This window comes from Pelophylax lessonae (assembly GCF_965119305.1).
Source record: "Pelophylax lessonae genome assembly, chromosome: 3".
In the NCBI taxonomy this organism is placed as follows: domain Eukaryota; kingdom Metazoa; phylum Chordata; class Amphibia; order Anura; family Ranidae; genus Pelophylax; species Pelophylax lessonae.
The window spans coordinates 224787285-224807219 of NC_138770.1; the positions used below are offsets into that span (position 1 = coordinate 224787285).

General features: G+C 44.9%; 1 protein-coding gene across 1 annotated transcript in view; it reads right to left on the minus strand.

The window, feature by feature from the left end:
* Positions 1-19935, minus strand: part of DIPK2A (divergent protein kinase domain 2A) — a 46781-nt gene that overhangs the window by 3021 nt on the left and 23825 nt on the right. The window contains exon 2 of the mRNA XM_082252431.1: positions 6623-6926. Coding sequence (XP_082108557.1) covers positions 6623-6926 — 304 coding nt within the window. The remainder of the gene's footprint in view (positions 1-6622; positions 6927-19935) is intronic.

A 19935-nucleotide genomic window follows, 5' to 3' on the forward strand; every position in this document is an offset into this window, starting at 1 on the left:
TTAAAAAAAAAAAAATTTCTAGTAAATTTAAAAGGCTGTACAATCAGAATTTAACCCGCATTGGCAAGTTTTGGATTTAGGATTTTAATCTTGATATTTAAACAAACGAATCTGTAAATTATTTTAGCTTTATACATAAAAAACCCACCACGGTTAAGATGCTAGAAAGCTATCCATTTGCCGACCGCCCCACACAGATTTACTGCAGCAGGGCAGCTCGTCTGCGCATAGACACGTAGATCTACGTGATAACGTGCACGTAGTCTCGGCGGCGCGCGCATGCTGCTGGAGCCAGACCGCAGGAGGAGCAGGCGAGATCGCCGCCGGCATCCCACAATCTTCAGGGAAACTGACAGGAGAGCCGTTTGCCTATGTAAACAAGGTAGGTCGGCTGTCCTGTCAGACAGGCAAAATTAGAGAGTGCGTCGCAGCGAAGCTTAAACACTGATCTCTGTGTGCCCCTGTCACAGAGCCCCCCCCCCTCCCCCAGTTAGTAAGCACAATTTAGAAGCACACTTAACCCCTTGATCACCCCCAGTATTAACCCCTTCCTTGCCAGTGCCATTTATACAGTAACAATGCATATTTAGCACTGATCACTGTATTAGTGTCAGATTTGTCCGCCGCAAAAAAAAGAAATCAATCACTGATCACCGCCATTACTAATAAAAACAAAAAAAAATTAATACAAAAATCGATCCCATTGTTTGTAAACGCTATAACTTTTGCACAAACCAATATACGCTTTTTGGGATTTTTACCAAAAATATGTAGCAGAATACAAATTGGCCTAAACTGTTAAAAAGAAAAATTAGATTTTTTAAAAAAAAAATATTGTGAATGTTTTATAGCAGAATGTAAAAAAAAAAAGTGTTTTTTGTTTTCAAAATTGTCGCTCTTTTTTGGTTTATAGCGCAAAATCTGTGATCAAATACCACCAAAAGAAAGCTCTATTTATGGGGAAAAAAAGACATCAAATTGTATTTGGGTACAGCGTCGCATGACTGCGCAATTGTTTAAGCAATGCAGTGCTAAATCGCAAAAAATTGGCCTGGTCATTAAGGGGGGGTAAAAGCTTCCGGGGTTGAAGTAGTTAAAGAAAAAAATGCATTTAAACATACACCAATTAGCCATAACTTTATGACCATTGACAAGTTTACTGAATAACATTGATTCACTTGTAACAATGACATCTGAAGTCTGCGGGTTATACTATGCCGCAAGTAAACATGTTAGCCCTGAAGATGACGTACTGAAAGCAGAAAAAAGGACATTGCAGTTTGTGTATGGTTTCCAGGGTGACCACAGCCAAAAGCGTCAATGGGCACATGAACATCAGAGTGGGGTTAATGGAGCAATGGAAGAAGGTGGCCTGGGCTGCTGAATCAGGTTTTTCATGATGTGGATGGCTGGGCGCATGTGCATTGCTTACCTGGGGAAGAGATGGCACCAGAGCACAGTATGGGAAGAAGGCAAGCCAGGGGAGGCAGTGTGATGCTTTGGGCAATGTTCTGCTGGGAGACCTTGGGCCCCGTCATTCATGTGGATGTTACTCGACACATACCACCTACTTACAAATTGTTGGCTGAACAAGTACACCACTTCATGGAACCTGTATTGCCCGATAGCAGAGGACAATGCACCTTGCCACACTGCAAAACTGGTTCGTATGGTTTGAGGAACACAATAAATTTGATGTGTCGACATGGCTTTCAAACTCTGCAGAACTAAAACCATCGAGCATCTGTGGGACATGCCAGAAAAACCAAGTCCGCACCATGGAGGACCCACCTCGCAACTCCAAGGACTTAAAGAATCTGTTGTTGACTGATTGGTGCCAGATACCAAAGCATGCCTTCCAAAGTTTAGTGGCATCCATGCCTCAATAGGTAAGGGCTGTTTTGGTGGCAAAAGTGGGACCGGACTAATTTTAGGTGAGTGGTCAAAGTTATGGCTGCTCAGTGTATTTTGCATGCAGCCAAGAAATTTATATTTAAAATGGCACATGATTCAATTCCACATATATGACAAGATATAGATCAAGATCTGCCTATGCTCAGTGCACTTGTTACCAACTAGCACACTATATGGATCAATCTTTGCCTATGCATCTTGTTGTGGGTTTGTACAATTACCAAGTAAAATTAGATGGGCCAAATTGCTAATATAATCTCACAAACTACTTACAGCATTATCATAAGTATCTTGTATAAATATATAAGGGAAGAGAGACAAGAAAAAAAATTGGATTTTTGTCTTATAGTAAAATCCTTTTCTCTGATGTTCATTTACCGACACAGTCTCTGATCTTCATATCAGCATACACTGCCCCCTACAGGAGTAGGACACTAGGCAGAAAAAGTTCTGGTTACGCCTATGGGCCGTCCAGTGGGTATACCCTCTCTCCCTGCTATAGGATGTCAGTTTTGTATTAAAAGAAGTGTCATAGAAAATACCAACCCAACTCAAATAGAGGGGCGGATACTGCGTCTTATCAATGAACATCAGATAAAAAGGATTTTATGGCAAGACCAAAATCCAATTTTCTCTATTTTGACGGACGCAGTCTCTGATCTTCATATCAATAGGGATGTCCCAAAGCAGTGCCATAAAAATGAGGGGTGGGAACAGCAGAAAAATAATTCCCCAATGCTAAACCATAGCCAACCAGGCAACATAGGACTCATCAGAACAACATGAGACCCACCTGAAAAAACATCAAACACCCTCAAGGGAGACTAAAACACCCTTAAAAACGGCAGCCTGCAAAACTTTGCACACCCACCTTGTAAAACTTTGTGAAAGTGTAAACAGACTATCAGCTAGCCGCCTTGCAAACATGAAGCACAGATGCCTGATGGCAAAAAGCCCAGGAAGCACCCGAGTAGAATGCACCTCAACAGGGAAAGGTGGAACCTTGACTTTTAATCGAATAAGCCTGCACAATTGTCTGTCTGATCCACCTGGAAATAGTCACAGCAGTCACAGGCAGCGCTTTCCTTGGGCCATCCGTGAGTACAAAGAGCGAATCGGACTTTCGAAAAGACTCGGTAGTCGCCAAGTACACCTGAGTGCCCGAACCACATCCAAAGCATGTAATGCAATTTCCTTAGGATGTTTAGGCTTAGGACACAGGGTAAAACAAAGTCCTCATTTAGGTGAAAACTGGAAACCACCTTCAGAAGGAAGGACAGACCACGTTATCCCTGTGAACCACCAGATAGGGAGAACGACAGTTCAACGCCACCAGTTCAGACACCCTGCACGCAGAAGTAAAAGCCACCAAAAAGGCCACCTCCTGGGATAAGGTAAGCAGAGGAACCTCCTGAATACTTTCAAAAAGGAGGTTTCTGGAGGACCGACAGCACCAAATTAAGGCCCCAAGGTGGCAACAGAGGTCGTACTGGAGGGGACAGGTGTCGCACCCCCTGGATAAAGCTATGCACCAGGCAGCTAGTGGCTGTTGGAAGAAAATTGGCAAGGCCGAAACCTGACCGTCGATAGTACTCAAGGCTAACTTTTGATCAACTTCCCATTGAAGGAAAGCCAAGATCCAAGCCACCGAGTAAGAGCGAGGAGGAGCCCCAAGAGACTCACACCAGGCAATATGAGACTTCCTTGTACGATGATAGATCTTCCTAGAAGTCACTTTCCTCACTTTAAGCAGAGTAGGAATCACTTAAGCAGACAACCCCGGTCTTCAGCACCTGGCTTTCAACAGCCGAGCCATCAAAGCCAGCGACTGTAAAGCAGGATGGAAGATTGGCCCTTGAGACAGTAGATCCTCCTTCAGAGGAAGTCTCCAAGGAGTGTCTGCTACTAGCCTGACCAAATCGACATACCAAGCTCAGCGTGGCCAGTCCGGAACCACAAGAATAACCGGAATCCCTTCTGCCTCGATCCTGCAAAGAAGTATTGGCAGCAACTTGAGAGGAGGAAAGGCATACATCAGCTGATACGGACCCCCAGCACGTCCGCCAGAGGGTCTCGGGAGCGGGCCACAAGCCTTTGCACTTTTCTGTTGATCTGAGACGCCAACAGATCTACATCTGGAGTGCCAACGAAGGCACAACTGCTGGAACACCACCGGATGGAGAGACCATTCCCCTTGATCCAAGGTCTGTCAACTGTCTGCCCATCGGAGGATGCCAGCCACTTCCAAGGCCGCAAGAACACTTTTGGTGTCCCCTTAGTGATTGACGTAAGCCACAGCCGTGGCACTGTCCGATTGAATACGCACTGGACAACCCTGAAGGTACTCGGTCCAGTGGATTAGGCAAAGCCTGATCGCTGTCAGCTGAAGTACATTTAATCGGTAACCTGGATTCTACCACGGACCAGACTCCTTGAGCAGAAAACCTGCCGAGAACCCCTCTCCACCCAGACAAAACTAGCATCCGTGGTGACAACTGTCCAATATATAGAAAGGATTTTACTTGTTTGAGCGCCGAGGACCAAAGCCACCATATCAGGGACTCCCTGGTCACCTGGCTCAGCTGGATCGGATTGTCCAGGGAAATTGGATTCTTGTTCCATTTGAGAAGGATTTCCTTCTGGAGAATTCTCGTGTGAAACTGAGCGTAGAGGACCGCCTCGAAGGACGACACCATTGGTCCCAGAACGCTCATACAGGTCCAAAGAACAACCATTTGCTGGACAGCAACAGCTAAATCGCAGTCTGGGAGTTTTTGTAGTTTTTTCGGAGGAAGAAACACCCTGGCTGAGGACGAGACCAAAGTCAGGCCCAGACAGTCCAGTCTCATGGAAGGGACCAGGGGCGACTTCTGAAGGTTCAGAATCTACCCGAACTCGTCCAAAGTTCTCATGGTGATCTCCAAATTTGTCACCAGCACCGTGGAAGACTCAGCATGGAGTGGCAGATCGTCCAGGTAACCCAGGAGTGACACGTACACCCCCTCCCCCTCGCATGATCGTTTGTCGCCGGCGCTATTCCCCCCGGACTTAAGCTCGGTCCCAGCCCCTGGGAGTAGTTACAAACGTCCCATACCCCCAGTAGTGGGTGGGGGGAGAAGGGTGCGTGACAGGACAGAGGGGAACCAGAGGTTGTGAGGGTCCGACCGTCCTAGGGGGTCCGCGTTCACCCCAAAATCCGCCCGGGGAAGAGGGGGGAAAATTTACTCACCATATCAGAAACAGGCGGGCGCCATCTCCTGACAGAAACCCTCTCCCCAAAAGTGGGGGGAGGTTGTCGGCCAATAGGAACGCTGCAACCTGGCGAGACGTTTAACTCGCGGGGCCAGTCCATGTCCAGTGGGACTATGCCGCGGCGGACCTAGCGCGGAGCTGGGGTCTGCACGCGCTCACTGGCCAGCTGGGGTGACCACTGGATCTATATATCCAGCCCGTCGTCCAGATCCGGCTTAGTAGCTTGTAGATCTCACAGGAAAAAAATTCTGAGAAAAAGTTAACTGAAAAAACTATCTAGGAAAAAAAAAAAAAAAGAAAAACTTGCCAGGAGCAGAGATCCCAGCAAGGAACTAGGTCATTAATCCTGATTCGGCAGATTAAAACTGACATCCTATAGCAGGGAGAGAGGGTATACCCCCTTGGACTGCCCATAGGCGTAGCCAGAACTTTTCTGCCTAGTGTCCTACTCCTGTAGGGGGCAGTATAACCCTACTGATATGAAGAGCAGAGACTGCGTCCGTCAATGAATGATAAAGAAAATCTACTTGTATGAAAAGGCTACTTGTAAAAAGGATGCAGCTCCACAAAACCTAGCTAGAGGGAAAAAAAAGCAGTTTATCAATCTCAACACATGGGGCAAAAAACAAAAGATTAATCTGTAGAACTTCACCAATCAATCATGTTTGTCTCGTAGAGGAGCAGCTGGTGAACTCACAGGACATGACAAATATGGGCATAATCTAGAAGCAAGCTGACAAGATATCTGGCCAGCTTTCCTGAAAACGTAACTAACCCTGCTTGGTTCTGTGCCAATGTGCCTGGGTATTTTTTACACGTCAATATTTCATTGCTACATGCCTTTTCTCTAATATAACAATCCAGTCATGTTAATTCGCTGCTGATGCCTCAGAACAAGGATTACAGTCAATGCATGTGTGGATCAAAAACATGTAATGCGCTCCTTCAGTGTTGTATGCTAAGAGTATGCGAAAGATCACAATATAAATGCAAAGTTTCATAACATAAAATGTGTAAATATGATCGCAATCTTTGTAACGCAGCCAGTGTACTTTAAATTAAAAAACTTAGCAGTTTGACAAGTTTTACTTTGTCACCCCACTTGAATGCATGCAAAACGCAGGAGATACATTTAGTTTTGTTGGTTACCTTTGAACATGAACTGTGAAAGTCTAATTACCACTTAACTAAAATGAACTCCCCTGGTTCTAGGGCACTGAAAGAGGAAATGCAGAAGGAAAAAAAAGCCCTCTTCTAACAATCGCAATCAAATGGGTAAGTAAAAAATTAGATGCAATCAATGTACACCCATCTTTAACTGGACATCCATGTCAATGCAACAAAAAACCCAAATCATCATAGATTTCCTCCCCTTGCAAATACTTGCATGGGTGTATAGATGTCAATCAGGAGTTTAGCAGCATAAAATGCCTGAAAGATTAGGTAATACACTTACTTTGCTTTATTAATTTTTTATCAGCTACCAAGACATTCTCAGCATCAACGATGATTACTTTTCCATCTCGAGGTCCAACTGCAAAGTTGTCAAAACTGACATCTAAGAGGTAAAGTGCAAATTCAAAGTCATTATTTGTGAGCTGCTCAGCAATTTCCATTAGCTGCCATGCAAGGTCCACACGCTTTTCCCACGGAGCATTGTAGAAACTCCAAAGTTCTTCACCTACATAATTCACAGCTACCATTCTTCCGCATGCTCCCAGGTATTTAGCAAAAGGCCAGCCTTCATCCGATGGGAAGCTCTGGGTAAGGGAAAAAAAAAAAAAAGTGAGTTTATTACTTAAAGAACAGTACATAGTACACATAGGATGATACATAGGTTGAAAAAAAAAAAATAACATACAATTTCATACACAATCCTATACCCACAATTGAATTCTTTCCTGATCCCCCGAGAGGCAATCACATATTCCCTGGATCAACTTAGCCTATAAATGTTAGAATCCAGTTACAATTGTATACATTTAGGAAAGAATCCAGGCCTTTTTTAAAGCAATCTACTGAGCTGGTCAGAAACACCTCTGAAGGGAGTCTACTCCACACCAGCGCCTTTTCATGCACGGCTAGAGGGGCAGAGGAAACTTCCTTGCTGTCTGAGTTCCACAGGTCGGAACCACCGCCACCGGAAGTGACGTACTGACGCAATAAGCCACGCGTCGACCAGTAGGAACGCTGCGACTTAGGCTGAAGCCAGGTCTTATGCGCCTTTGTGAGATGTTTAACTTGCAGGCCAGCTCCGTCTAGAGGGGCTATAGCACGGCGGAGCCTAGGCCTGCGCGCACTCGCCGGCCAGACTGGGGGGGGGGCCCTTTGGATCTAGATTATCCAATCCAGTCTGGCAGTTGATAGTAGATTCTCATAGGAACAAAATTAAGAAATTGCCAGGACCAGAAATCCCAGCAAGAAACTAGGTCCTTACTCCTCACTAGGCAGAGAAAAAAACTGAGTGCCTATAGCTGAGTGTGGGTGCACAGCCCCTGGGACTGCCCAAAGGCGTAGTCAAGCTTTTTCCTGCCCAGTGTCCTACTCCTGTAGGGGGGCAGTATAGCCCAATGGTTAAGAAGAATCAGGGAGCTGTGTCCGTCAATGAATAAAAGAGAAATACTTATTTTAATTTGTAAGCCACAAGTGTCAGAAAAAGGCTAAGGCCCCGTTCACACTGGGGCGACGCTACTTGCCGGGGTGACCTCATAGGTCGCGGCGCGCTGCTCGCACCGCGACCTCGGAGCGGCCAGCACGGACTTCATAACATTGAAGTCTATGCAGGTCGCTCCAGGTCGCCCCAAAGAAGCTCCGGACCCTTTTTCTAAGTCGGAGCGACTTGTGTTGCTCCTATTAGAACGGGTCCGCAGCTTCTCTATGGAAGGCGACCTACGGCAACCTGTCAGGCGACCAGGTCGCCTGACTGGTCGCCCCAGTGTGAACGGGGGCTAAGGCAGTTTAATACTGCCTTAATTTACACTGATTCCTGGCACTGGTGGACACTGATTCGTGGCACTGGTGGACACTGATTCGTGGACACCGATACGTGGCACTGGTGGACACCGATACGTGGCACTGGTGGACAGTGGCACTGGTGGACACTGATACATGGCACTGGTGGGAAATGAGTAAAAAAAAAAAAGCAGAAAAGGGGAATTAGGTCACAACACATCATATTCTGATTGGCCAAATACAAAGTCGTCTGTCATAAGTCACGCAAAATAATTCACAAGTAGCGGTAAAGTCGCGGTAAAGTCGCTCCGACATGGGGCGACTTATGGTCGCGGCAGTGTGAACCGGCTCTTAGAGAACAGTTCTGCTCTGTATGAATTGAGGAAATGCTGAATTAAGATTTTGAAGGGGGGGGGGGGGGGTGAATACATGCACTGAAAAGGCACACCATGCATTTTCCACATAACATATGTAACATTGGGCTCCATTCACTAAAGCATGCGGTATGGGGATCCAACACATTTTTCCCCAAATTTCCTGTGATGCTGAAAAGGTCAATTCACTATCCTTGTATGCAGTATTGATCTCAAAAAGCAAAAATGCTTGGTACATACCTAATAAAATGGCATTACATCAATTTACTAAAATGAAAAAAGATGGTAAATAAGTGAAAGTCCAGGCATGTGATAGGTACAAGCAGGGTGGCTAAAAATCTATTAATTTTTAAAAAGGAAAAAAAAAAATCATTTGATTTAAATTTTTTTCAATTTTTAGCAAATCTGTCACCGGGTCTCAGTGTAATCCTGCTCCCATCTGTAAAAACCATTCCTGTTTTGGAGTGGCGGACCTGCCAATTCTGGTGTGCAATAGGGATGTAACGATATTGCCGCCATCGCGGTATCGCGATGGTTACCGTGTCCCGATATCGTCGTGGTTGGGGCACGGTTTTGCAGGCGGCAGATGATCAGGGGCGGCCGCTAGAAGAAAAAAAAATAGCCGCGGCTGGGACTCTATTATTAGTCAAATTCACTGGTCTGGTCGCCGTCTGTCACGGACGGTCACTCACCTGTCACCTCCCTATGCTGCACAGTGCTTACTGCTTACTGGCCGAGCCGAGGCGAGCGGCTGCCAGTTGGTTTGGAGCAGTGTGGGTGGGCGGGCTTGTGGGGCGGAGCCAGCGCACGAGAGCGGCGGAGTCGGACTCGGCGGAGCAGCTTCCAGGGCAGGCAGGCAGCCAGGCATCAGGAAAATGCACCACACTACACAGGCAAGAGCAAGACACCGGACCGCCGGTGAGTGTAATGTCACGGGTGTAAGTGAGGTGAGCTTGTGCAACATTTTAGGAGGAAGTGGCTGTTTATTTCAGCAATATGGTGCGGTGTAAAAATTAACTTACACTGCTGTTAGCGTTACCCTGCATGCCTACCAAAGCCTCCAGCTATCAGAAAGGGGGGGGAAGACGCTCCAGTTCCCTCAGTGTGCAGCTACTCCACCAGGCCCTGTGTCCCTGTTGGCCGCCCATTCTACGTCACCATTCCAATATGGCATCTCAGTAGGGCATCTTCCTCGCTCAGCAGCCAGCAGGGGAGGAAGTAGCTGTTCCCAATCCTCCCCTGCTGGGCATTATTCCCAAGGTCATGGCGTTATTATTACTGAGAACTTAGAGAACTGGAGCAGTAGGAAGGAACAGGCTCAGGATTGTGGGTCTAAAGATAAATTAAATGAAAAAGAAAAAAACACTAATGCCAGTGCCACTATCAAACTGATGGAATTCAAGTAGTGTATCTGTGGTCATTAAATAGTATTTAACAATACTGTGAGCTTTTCCACAATATCGCAATAAATATCGTACCGTGAGGTCAATATCGAAATTGTATCGTACCGTGAGATTTTGATATCGTTACATCCCTAGTGTGCAATGGCAAATGCCAATCGAGCCCCATGGTGTCGGGCAGTGAGCATAGGGCCCACTAGAGGATGTCAGGCCCTCAGGTCACTCTTATGAAATCCATTTAAAGGTTTGGTAAGAGACATTTACACATGTGGCCTGCTGGAGGTCATTTTGCAGGTCTCTGGCAGTGCTCATCCTGTTCATTCTTGCACAAAAGGAGCAAATATCGGTCCTGGTCCAGGCCCTGATGGGTAAAGACCTTCTATGGTCCTGTCCAGCTCTCCTAGAGTAACTGCCTGTCTCCTGGAATCTACATGCTCTTGAGACACTCTTATGCTTGGAAACCCCAATCCTTCTGGCAATGGCATGTATTGATGTGCCATCCTGGCAGAGTTGGACTGCCTGTGTAAGCTCTATAGGGTCCAAGTATTGCCTCAACACTGACCCTAGCATAATGCAAAATTCGTGAAAAACAGTCAGAAAAGATGACTAGGGAAAACAAATGTTAGTGGCCGCCACCTGTAAAACCATTCCTGTTTTGGAGGGCGTCTCATTATTGCTCATCTAGTGAACCTGTTAATTTCATTAACACCAAAGCAGCTGAAACTGATTACCAACCCCCTCAGCTACATAAAATGACCAGATCAATATCTTAGGAGTTTGACTTGATGCTATGCTCTGATTAACCAATTCTGGACCGGAAGAATTTGCCCCCTTAATGACCAGGCCATTTTTAGCGATTTGGAACTGTGTTACTTTGGCAATTGCGTGGTCATGCGACACTGTACCTAAATAAAATTGATGTCCTTTCCCCCCCCCCCCCCCCCCACTAATAGGGCTTTCTTTTGGTGGCATTTGATCACCTGTGTGATTTTTATTGTATTTTTTTGCACTCTAAAAAAAAAAAAAAAAAAAAAGTGATGTTCTGAAAAAAAAAAAAAAAAAATTTTTTAATATCTGCTATATAACATTTCATGTACTTATACATACATCCGAGCCAAGGGCCTTGACCACATGGGATGCACAGGGTGCATGGATGTCCCCAAACGCACGTGGTCTGTGTAGCGAGACCCGAACCTGCATGGCTGTCAAATGGGGAAAACGGCTGTTTCCATGCAGCTACTGCACTTCCATAAGACACGATGGGACTGACGCCGCATGAAACACCATATTTTTAGAATCAATTTTCTAAGACTATTTTGAAAAAAAAAAAACAAAAAACAAGTTCATGTATTTGTCTCCAAAAAAGTCCCTTAAAAATGGAGGACCAGAGTATTTTATTTTGGTAGGTTACCCAAATCACTGAATGCAGATTTAGATCTTCATGTTATGCCCCTAATACAAATTTTAATCTACAAGCAAAAACATTCTAAAGCGCAATTAGAACTAAATGTATATTACTAAAAATCAGCCAGTATAGCTCCGACACAGTTAATGTCATTCAGCAGCAAGCACAAGCACCCAGCCAGAGGGTTCACACATCAGACAGCATCACATCCACTCTGCAGTTACATGGAGACAGTAGTAATATGATGCTAGTGAACAGACATATAAGATCTCTTAAAAATCAAGTACTGTAGGAAATGCAGCAGACAGATGAGAACTGCATGTTGTGGTACTGTGCTTTTTTAAAACCAATGGAGGATGAGCAGAGTAGGAAACTGGGAACTAGCACAGCATTATTAAACCATTTTCAGCATGTTTTACAGAGCAAAAAAGATCTATAAAGGCTAGGGCATTGAAACGGCACTGGCGTGGTACCCGTTTATAGTAACACTTTGGCCACTTGGGCCTACTTTTTTTATCCTGCTCACTAAAAGATAATTTGAGGGAGAGCATTAATAGAGATAGATATACATCTTTCTATCACACATATACACATTTAGGCCCCATGTGACTGCAGAAAAATGAACAAAGTCTCAGGACCCAGATATGTCAAATCTTGCTGTAACTTCAAAAAAGGTGATGCACCATTGGTCTAGGTTATAAATATGCATACTGCAGGCAACAACATTCAGTTTTACTTGTTTTTGAATGTCGAGTTACTGAAAAGTACTTTAATTATGTGCATCTTTACATACATTTTGTGCAAAATTATTAGTCAAGTTGTATTTTGAAGATTCATTATTGAACTACAGTGCCCTTGGTCAATCCAAAATAGTTAACTGCAAACCTGAATATTTAAGTAAAAGTGAGGTTTTGGCTTTCTTGGGAGAATACCTGTGTGCAGAATTATTTTGCAGCTAAATGAAAAACTAAACATTTTCCCTTCTCACTTGTTCAGTTTCATCTGTTAAAGTTTGTTAAAGTGCGAACAAACATCTCAAAAATGTACAAATACTTGACATTTCAAAAAAATAAATGCTTGAGGTAATTGTAGCCGTATTAGTGCACTTGCGACAGAGACAATTGAGTACTGTCCGTGATACTTTTTTTATTTGCACTAACATACAATATTTCAGGACAAGCTTTCGGGGTATGTCCCCTTCATCAAGATCCAAGCAGTACTGCTTGGATCTTGATGAAAAAAATAAATCAGTGACCAATACAGCCATCCTCATTTTCAAAACCAGTCATAAGCCTTCCATTCATGGAGTGTCAGTTTCTTGATCTGTTGACAATCTATTTGTGCAGTAGCAACCACAGCCTCCCACTGTTCTGAGAGGTGTATCGTTTTCCTTCATCGTAAATCTCCCATTTAAAAAGGGCCCACAAGTTACCCTAATAGGGTTTAGGTCAGGCAAGGAAGGGGGCCATGTCATTCTTTCATCTTGAAGGTTAGCCAAGCAGTGGAGTATTTCGATGCATGTGATGGGGCGTTGTAAAATAAAGATCACAATTCTTGGCATAACATCTTTCACATCATACAAAAAAATTGGGCTAACTTTACGGTTTCACTATTTTTAATTCATTAAGTGTATTTTTCTGCAAAAATTGCGTTTAAAAAAGACCGCTATGGAAATACCGTGTGACATATAATATTGCAACGACTGCCATTTGATTCTCTAGGGTCTCTGCTAAAATAGTCTTGGGTTTCCAAGTACTGTAATTGTCTAGAAAAAAAAAAAAAATATATTAATTTTAACTTGTAAGCAACAAGTGTCAAAGGCTAAGGGTCCTTTCACACGGGCGTTCCCGTGTGTCCGTTTTTCCTCCCATCCGTTTGCGGATGAAAAACGGACGTAATGTATGTCTATGGGATTGCGGACATTAGCGGATGACCATCCGCTGACATCCGTTTTTCGTCCATTCCGTTCAGTTTGAGACGGAAAAGAACCCTATTTTTCTACCGTTTAAAAAATGGAACGGACGCAAAAACGAATGTCAGCGATGTCATCCGCTAACGTCCGCAATCCCATAGACATACATTATGTCCGTTTTTCATCCACAAACGGATGGATGAAAAACGGACATACGGAACGGACCCTACAAAAGTGCATCCGTGTCCGTTTAAAAAAAAAAGTCGCCAAACGGATAAAAAAACTCAACTGACTGCGTGAAAGGACACTTAGTGCCGGTTCACACTAACGCGATCACAGACATCACATATGATTCGGAGTGCACTGTTTGTATGGCTGAATTCGCACCGCAATCACAGTGAACTCGCACAGGACCCTTTTTTGGTCCTCAGCAGAATCGGATCGCATCCGATTCATGTGCATACTGTCAGATCGCACTGTGATATGCGATCTGATCTGGGGGTGTTAACTTTGAATTGACACCCCCAGCGTATTGCATATGGCAGTGTGAACTGCCTGTTCGGCGGATGCGATGGGTAAACACGCTGAATATTCGCATTGTTCCTGCATCGCAATAGTGTGAACCGGGACTTTAAAGCGGAGTTACACTGGCTTTTGTGTTTATTAAAAGTCTGTAGCTGCTGACTTTTAATAAACACACACACACGCTCACCTGTCCCACAATCCAGCCGGGGGTGCCTCGGTTCGCTCAGTCTTCTCCCCGTGGCGCCGGCATCTCTAGTGTGGGTACCCAGCTGCGACAGCTTGCGGCTCCATAGCCGGGTGCACACTGCGCGTCGTGTCTGGCCAGGCAATCTTCTGGGACCGGTGACGTGTCCCAGAAGATTGCAGGAAGGGAGGGAGAAAGGAGAACTTCAGCCCGAGCGGAAGTGGGTACCTGTCAAAACTAGGTACCCGCTCCCCCCTCAACAAAAATGACATGCCAAATGTGGCATGTCAGGGGTCGTGACCACCTAAAGCGGAAGTTCCACTTTTGAGTGGAACTCCACTTTAAGAGGTTAAACTGACCTCATTTACGGACAGAAGTTCAATCCTTTGATCTAAAAGAACGAAATACATTGTAAAGCATTGTGTTTACAGTTACCGCGCAGCCTTAGCAATGTTAACATTTGCTGAGGCTTTTTGTTTTTTTTTGACAGCTGTGAATGAGCAGCGAATAGCTCCATATGAATCTAGGAATTTTTTTAATGATTAATCGTGCAGCTCTAGTTAGGGCGAGTCAAGAAATGAAATAGGCCGGCCAGTATATCAGGTGTGATCAATTTTTAATGATTGGCACCATAGCTTGTAGACTAAAAGCTAGATACACACTATACAACTTTTGCTGGTTGATTTCCTTTAGATTTGCCTTCAACTATGTAGTGCAAGGGCCCGCCTGATTGCATATAAATTGAAAGTGTTTAGGTGTGACCTTATATTATATGGTTTTGGTTAAGTCTAGAGGAAAAAATCTAAAGGAAATTGTATAGTGTGTATTAGGGATAGACCAATATGTTTTTTTTCAGGGCTGATACCGATATTTTGGTCACAACATATCGGTATCGGCCGATATTTTGTACATTTAAAGTTTTAAAAAATGAAGACAATTTTTGGCACAAATCTGGTATTGAACATGTTAATTTTTGTTTAATGCTTAATGGCTGGCTTGCTAGCACCCTGTGGTGGGAGGATGGCACGGGCCTGTGGTGCCTGGTACAGGGCCTGTGGGTGGCTGGCTCGCTGGTGCAGTGCCTGTGGCTGGCTGGTACAGGGCCTGTGGATGTTGGTGGCTGGCACCGGACTGCTGTGGGTGGGTGTATGGCTGTGATACACTCCTGCGAGACTAGTCCCGACTCCTATCGAGGCTGTCCAAGGCGAGAGAGGTGGCCTAAGTAGGCAGAATGACGTCACAAAAATAAAATCGGCAATATCGGCCAGTTTCGGGGTCAATACCGATATATCATGGAAAGTGCATATCGACCTTACCGATAATCGGTCTATCCCTAGTGTGTATGCAGCTTAAATTTTTACCAGGATGCAACATGGAGTTCCATCATGGATTAGATATGGAGAGAAAATCAGTGCAACAGTGGATGGGTAATGTAAATAAATGATTGTGCTAATAAACGCAATTAATATTTTTATATAATAAAATAGTGCTAATAAAGTGCAAATATTATTGTAAAGTGAATTTAAGTGTAAACCAGCGGCTGCTGACACTAAATATTCTTCCATTGCATACCAAAAACAATGATCAAGAGAAGTGCAGCGCCACCTAAATAAATCAATAAGCAATGGTACAATTCATATATATTGGAAAACTCAGTTCAAAATAAGTGAAGTTCTTAAATATTACTTAAAATTTTCAACTTATGTGAAAGTCCCAGAAGGATAAATACATAGAAAGCCCGATGCAAAAAACTTGTGCAAAACCACCAGTAAATAATCACAAAGTGGAGGGTGCTGGTGCTTGAAAGTCAATCTTCTACAGGGCAATCCATCACAAAGAATGGCCGCTCATCTCACGTTCTGACCCGTGTTACCAGTGGGTCAGAACAAGCTGTTCCCAAATAGGGATGTATTCCTATGGATGGTAGTCAGCCAATAATCCTGTGAAACACGATCCACAACTCTCGTTTCCCTTGGGAGTAGCTCCAGTATGGGACAAAAAGAGGGACAAACCTAGGGCTCTCCGTATGTGACATTTTATTAGGGCCAACAATAAAACAAGTATCCAACTAACGTTTACAGGCACAATCAGCTGTGTGGGCTCTATAGAACAATCCTCTATCAAACCACCCAGCGAAAAGAGATCCGACAGCAGGCTCCGCCCCCTATACATTTTGCATCATCTTACTTTGAAGCTGTAGAGATTTATTTGAAAAGCGTTAATCAAAGTTATATCAGTGATTTTAAGGAGTATAAGGGAAAGGATTCAAGGTTTAAAGAGTGGGCAGGATTCTGAATTTGAGTTTTAAAGTTTGTTTTCTTTAGGACTCGGGAGCAGATTTTCTAAAGGAATAGGAACGGATAAAATTTAGACTTGTATATCAAGCTTTCTGAATATTTGCAATCTGCATAATTTACCAGAGTTTATTGCCTATAATTGCTAGCACTTGACAATCCTGCAGCATCAGTAAATGATTGATTCAGCTTTTATAGCTAATGTACAAATCTTTGACATCTGCTGTCTGAGATCTCCCTGTTCTCAGAAGAGATTATCCTCTGTATATTTGACAGACTGGAATAATTAAAGCATGGTGTCCTGCCTTTGGTTTGCTAGCTAACTTTTGTAATGCTCTGTACAGCTGTCATTTAATCCATAGCACATATTTCATTAACTCCAGTCTTTATCAAGAACCTTATTAGCAGAAGAAGCAGATTCCTCAAGATATTGTCAGATGTGTAAAAGTGACATGCAGAGGAGGAGATTGCTTAACCCAGTTGTGATAGGGGAGTGATCCCCGTTCTAAGCTGCTACATGGTAACAAAGGGATGTATGCAACACATTGCTTTTAGAAGTTAATAAGAAATGCAGATTAAATAAGAATGCAGATTAAAATTTGCCATTCTGTGCATTACCATGGAAAAAAAAGTTTAAAATGCAATAGAAAAATTCCAACCGACCAAACATTCACCAGTCACAATACAGACAGACATTCTATTAAAAAATAATAGTAATCATATGCATAATGTGCCTAATTTTTTTATTTTTTTTTGTAATTCTAAGGGCTCTTTCACACGGGCGCTCCGCGTGTGCGCAAATCATCATTTTTTTGCGGATGATTTGCGGACATAATGTAAGTCTATGGCATTTTGGATGTCAGCGGAATACCATCCGCTGACATCCGATTTTACTCCTTTCAGTTTTGTTCCGTTTTTTGGAATGGAACAGAACCCTATTTTTCCTCCGTTCAAAAAACGGAAAGGGAGGAAAATCGGGTGTCAGCGGTGTCATCCGCTGACATCCGCAATGCCCATAGACTTACATTATGTCCGCATATCATCCGCAAACGGATGGGATGATATGCGGACTTACGGAGCGGATGACACAAATGTCATCCGCTCCGTGAAAAAAAAAAAAAGTCCCGCAGCAGAGCTTTCACACGGAGCGGCCGTGTGAAAGAGCCCTATTGGTCCATAAAGTCAGCGATACATTACAGATCAAGACAGGATCACATCAAGTCATTTCACAACATTTTCTAGAACAGACAGAAAACACTAATAAGTGTACTAAATATGACCAACAATGCAAAAAAAAAAAAAAAAAAAAAAAAACCTCTGATATCAGGTTAAAGTGAAGCAGATCATAACAATATAGGTTGCAAAATTTAACACTCAAAGGCCGCTTGACAGTATCAAGTAGGGCTGCTGAATATAATCGAAAGATCGATGCATCGCGATTCGACCCTTCGCGATTCTGCATCGATGCAGGTTGCCGGCATAATCGATTAGGAAATGACGTCATCAGCCGCGGCCACGCCCTATCGCGCAAGGGAGAAAAAGTCACAAGATCGGCAGCGGATTGGTGGGTTAGTGGCGGGAGCTTAATAAAAAGGCTCCGCCCCTCCCCTTCCATCTCTTTGACCCGGGCCGAGGCGCAGCAAGACATCCCCTGCGTGTATCGGCGTCCCACCTGCGGCCTTGCAGCCAAGAAGCCAGCCAAGCCACAAGCCAGTCCACACTCCACAGCACAGGAGCGAGGAGCCCCAAGTGCATCCCCATCGCAGCCAGCCAGCGCCGCCAGCCTCACCGTAGCCGACCGTCCCAGGCCCAGCCGCCGCCACTGCCAGTGACGCCACAGAGCAGCACAGCACCTGTCCTCCTCTGCAATGCAGTGCACAACAACCCACACAGTCACACAGCAGCAGGTATGTACTAGTCCGAACAAATAATTGTATAATCATGACATTCATGGGGGTCTCGTCTGTATCTCTGGGGGATGTCTGATGGGGGGGGGCTGGGACAGGGGACGGTCGGTCGGGGCCCGGGGGTATTGTTCTGCTGTGGCAGTCTGGCAGCCAGGGGGGCTCTCTCGGAGTGTCAGTGGGGGCCTGGGGGGCTCTCTCGGAGTGTCAGCTGTGGGGGTCTGGGCAAGGGGGGGGACTCACTCAGTGTTTGTCAGTGCTGTGGGGGATTGGGGAAGGTGTGGGACATCCAGGTCTCTGTCAGTGTCACTGTCAGCTGTGGGGGGTCTGGGCAAGGGGGGACTCACTCAGTGTTTGTCAGTGCTGTGGGGGATTGGGGAAGGTGTGGGACATCCAGGTCTCTGTCAGTGTGTCCGGCTGTCAGCTCAGCTGTGGGGGGAGGGGGGTCTCTGTCAGTGTCACTGTCACAGGCAGCTGTGGGGTAAGGGGGGGCCCCGGGGGTTTTGGCTCAGTGCATGCATAAGAGGGAGTCTGACAGACAGACAGTCATATATATAGTGGTATTTTTTTAAACACTGACAGAGTTTGGCAACTTACGTCATCCGTCTCCGTCACATACGTGGTAGTATGGTGGTAATGGCAGAAGGAGAAAAAGATCGAGAGATAAAAAATGCACCTAGCGTTTTAAGAGCAAACATCTGGGCACATTTTGGATTTTACGAACACACAGGGAAGCGTGAGTTGGACAAGACACACGCCGTATGTAAAGCCTGTCACACAAAAATTAAATACCTAGGGAATACTACGAACTTGAGAAACCATGTTAGCCGTTTTCACTCTGAGTTAGTAACACCTGTCGCCACTAGCAGTGCCACCACTGCCAAGGAAAGACTGCTAGACCCAGATCAGCCAAGAATTGATGCCAGACTGTCAACTTATCCGCCCAACTCAGAAAAAGGGAAGAAACTAACCAAAGCTGTGGCAGCTTTCATCGCCAAGGACCTACAGCCTTACTCAGTTGTGGACAACGCCGGGTTTCGCTACCTTGTGAAGACGCTAGAGCCACGTTATAAGATCCCATCACGCAGTCACTTTACAGAAAACGTTATACCTGCACTCTACCACGACACCAAAGCTCAGGTACTTGCGTCAATGAACCAAGCCAGTCGAGTCGCAATAACGTGTGATTCATGGACTTCAGTCACAACGGAGTCCTATGTTACAATAACAGCACATTACGTTACTAAGGACTGGCAGGTCTTGTCACATGTGTTGCAAACAAGAGCCATTTATGAGTCTCACACAGGTGCTCATCTGGCAGAGCTACTGTCTCATGTCGTGGAAGAATGGCAGCTGTCTGATAAATCTGTAGTGCTTGTGACCGACAACGCGGCAAACATGATAGTTGCAGCTCAAGTTGGTAAAATTTCCTCATGTTAAATGTTTTGCCCATACACTCAATCTTGCATGTCAGGGGGCACTGAAAGGGGCCACGCTCTCCAGGCTTCTCGCCAGAGTGCGACGAATATCCACATTCTTCCATCGCAGCACTAGAGCAAGCCACTGTCTAAAAGAGAAACAGAAATGTCTGGGCCTGAAGAATCATAAGCCAATAACTGATGTGCCAACAAGATGGAACAGCGCATATGACATGGTCGAGAGGTTCTTAGAACAACAACCTGCAGTTTGTGCCACCTTGCTGTCTCCAGAAGTCAGAAAAGGAGAGTCTGATCTCTGCACTCTCAATGAAACAGATGTGTCAAATGCAGAGGACGCTGTGAGTGCACCTTGCTGATGTCAGAAGTGCGCAACCCAACAG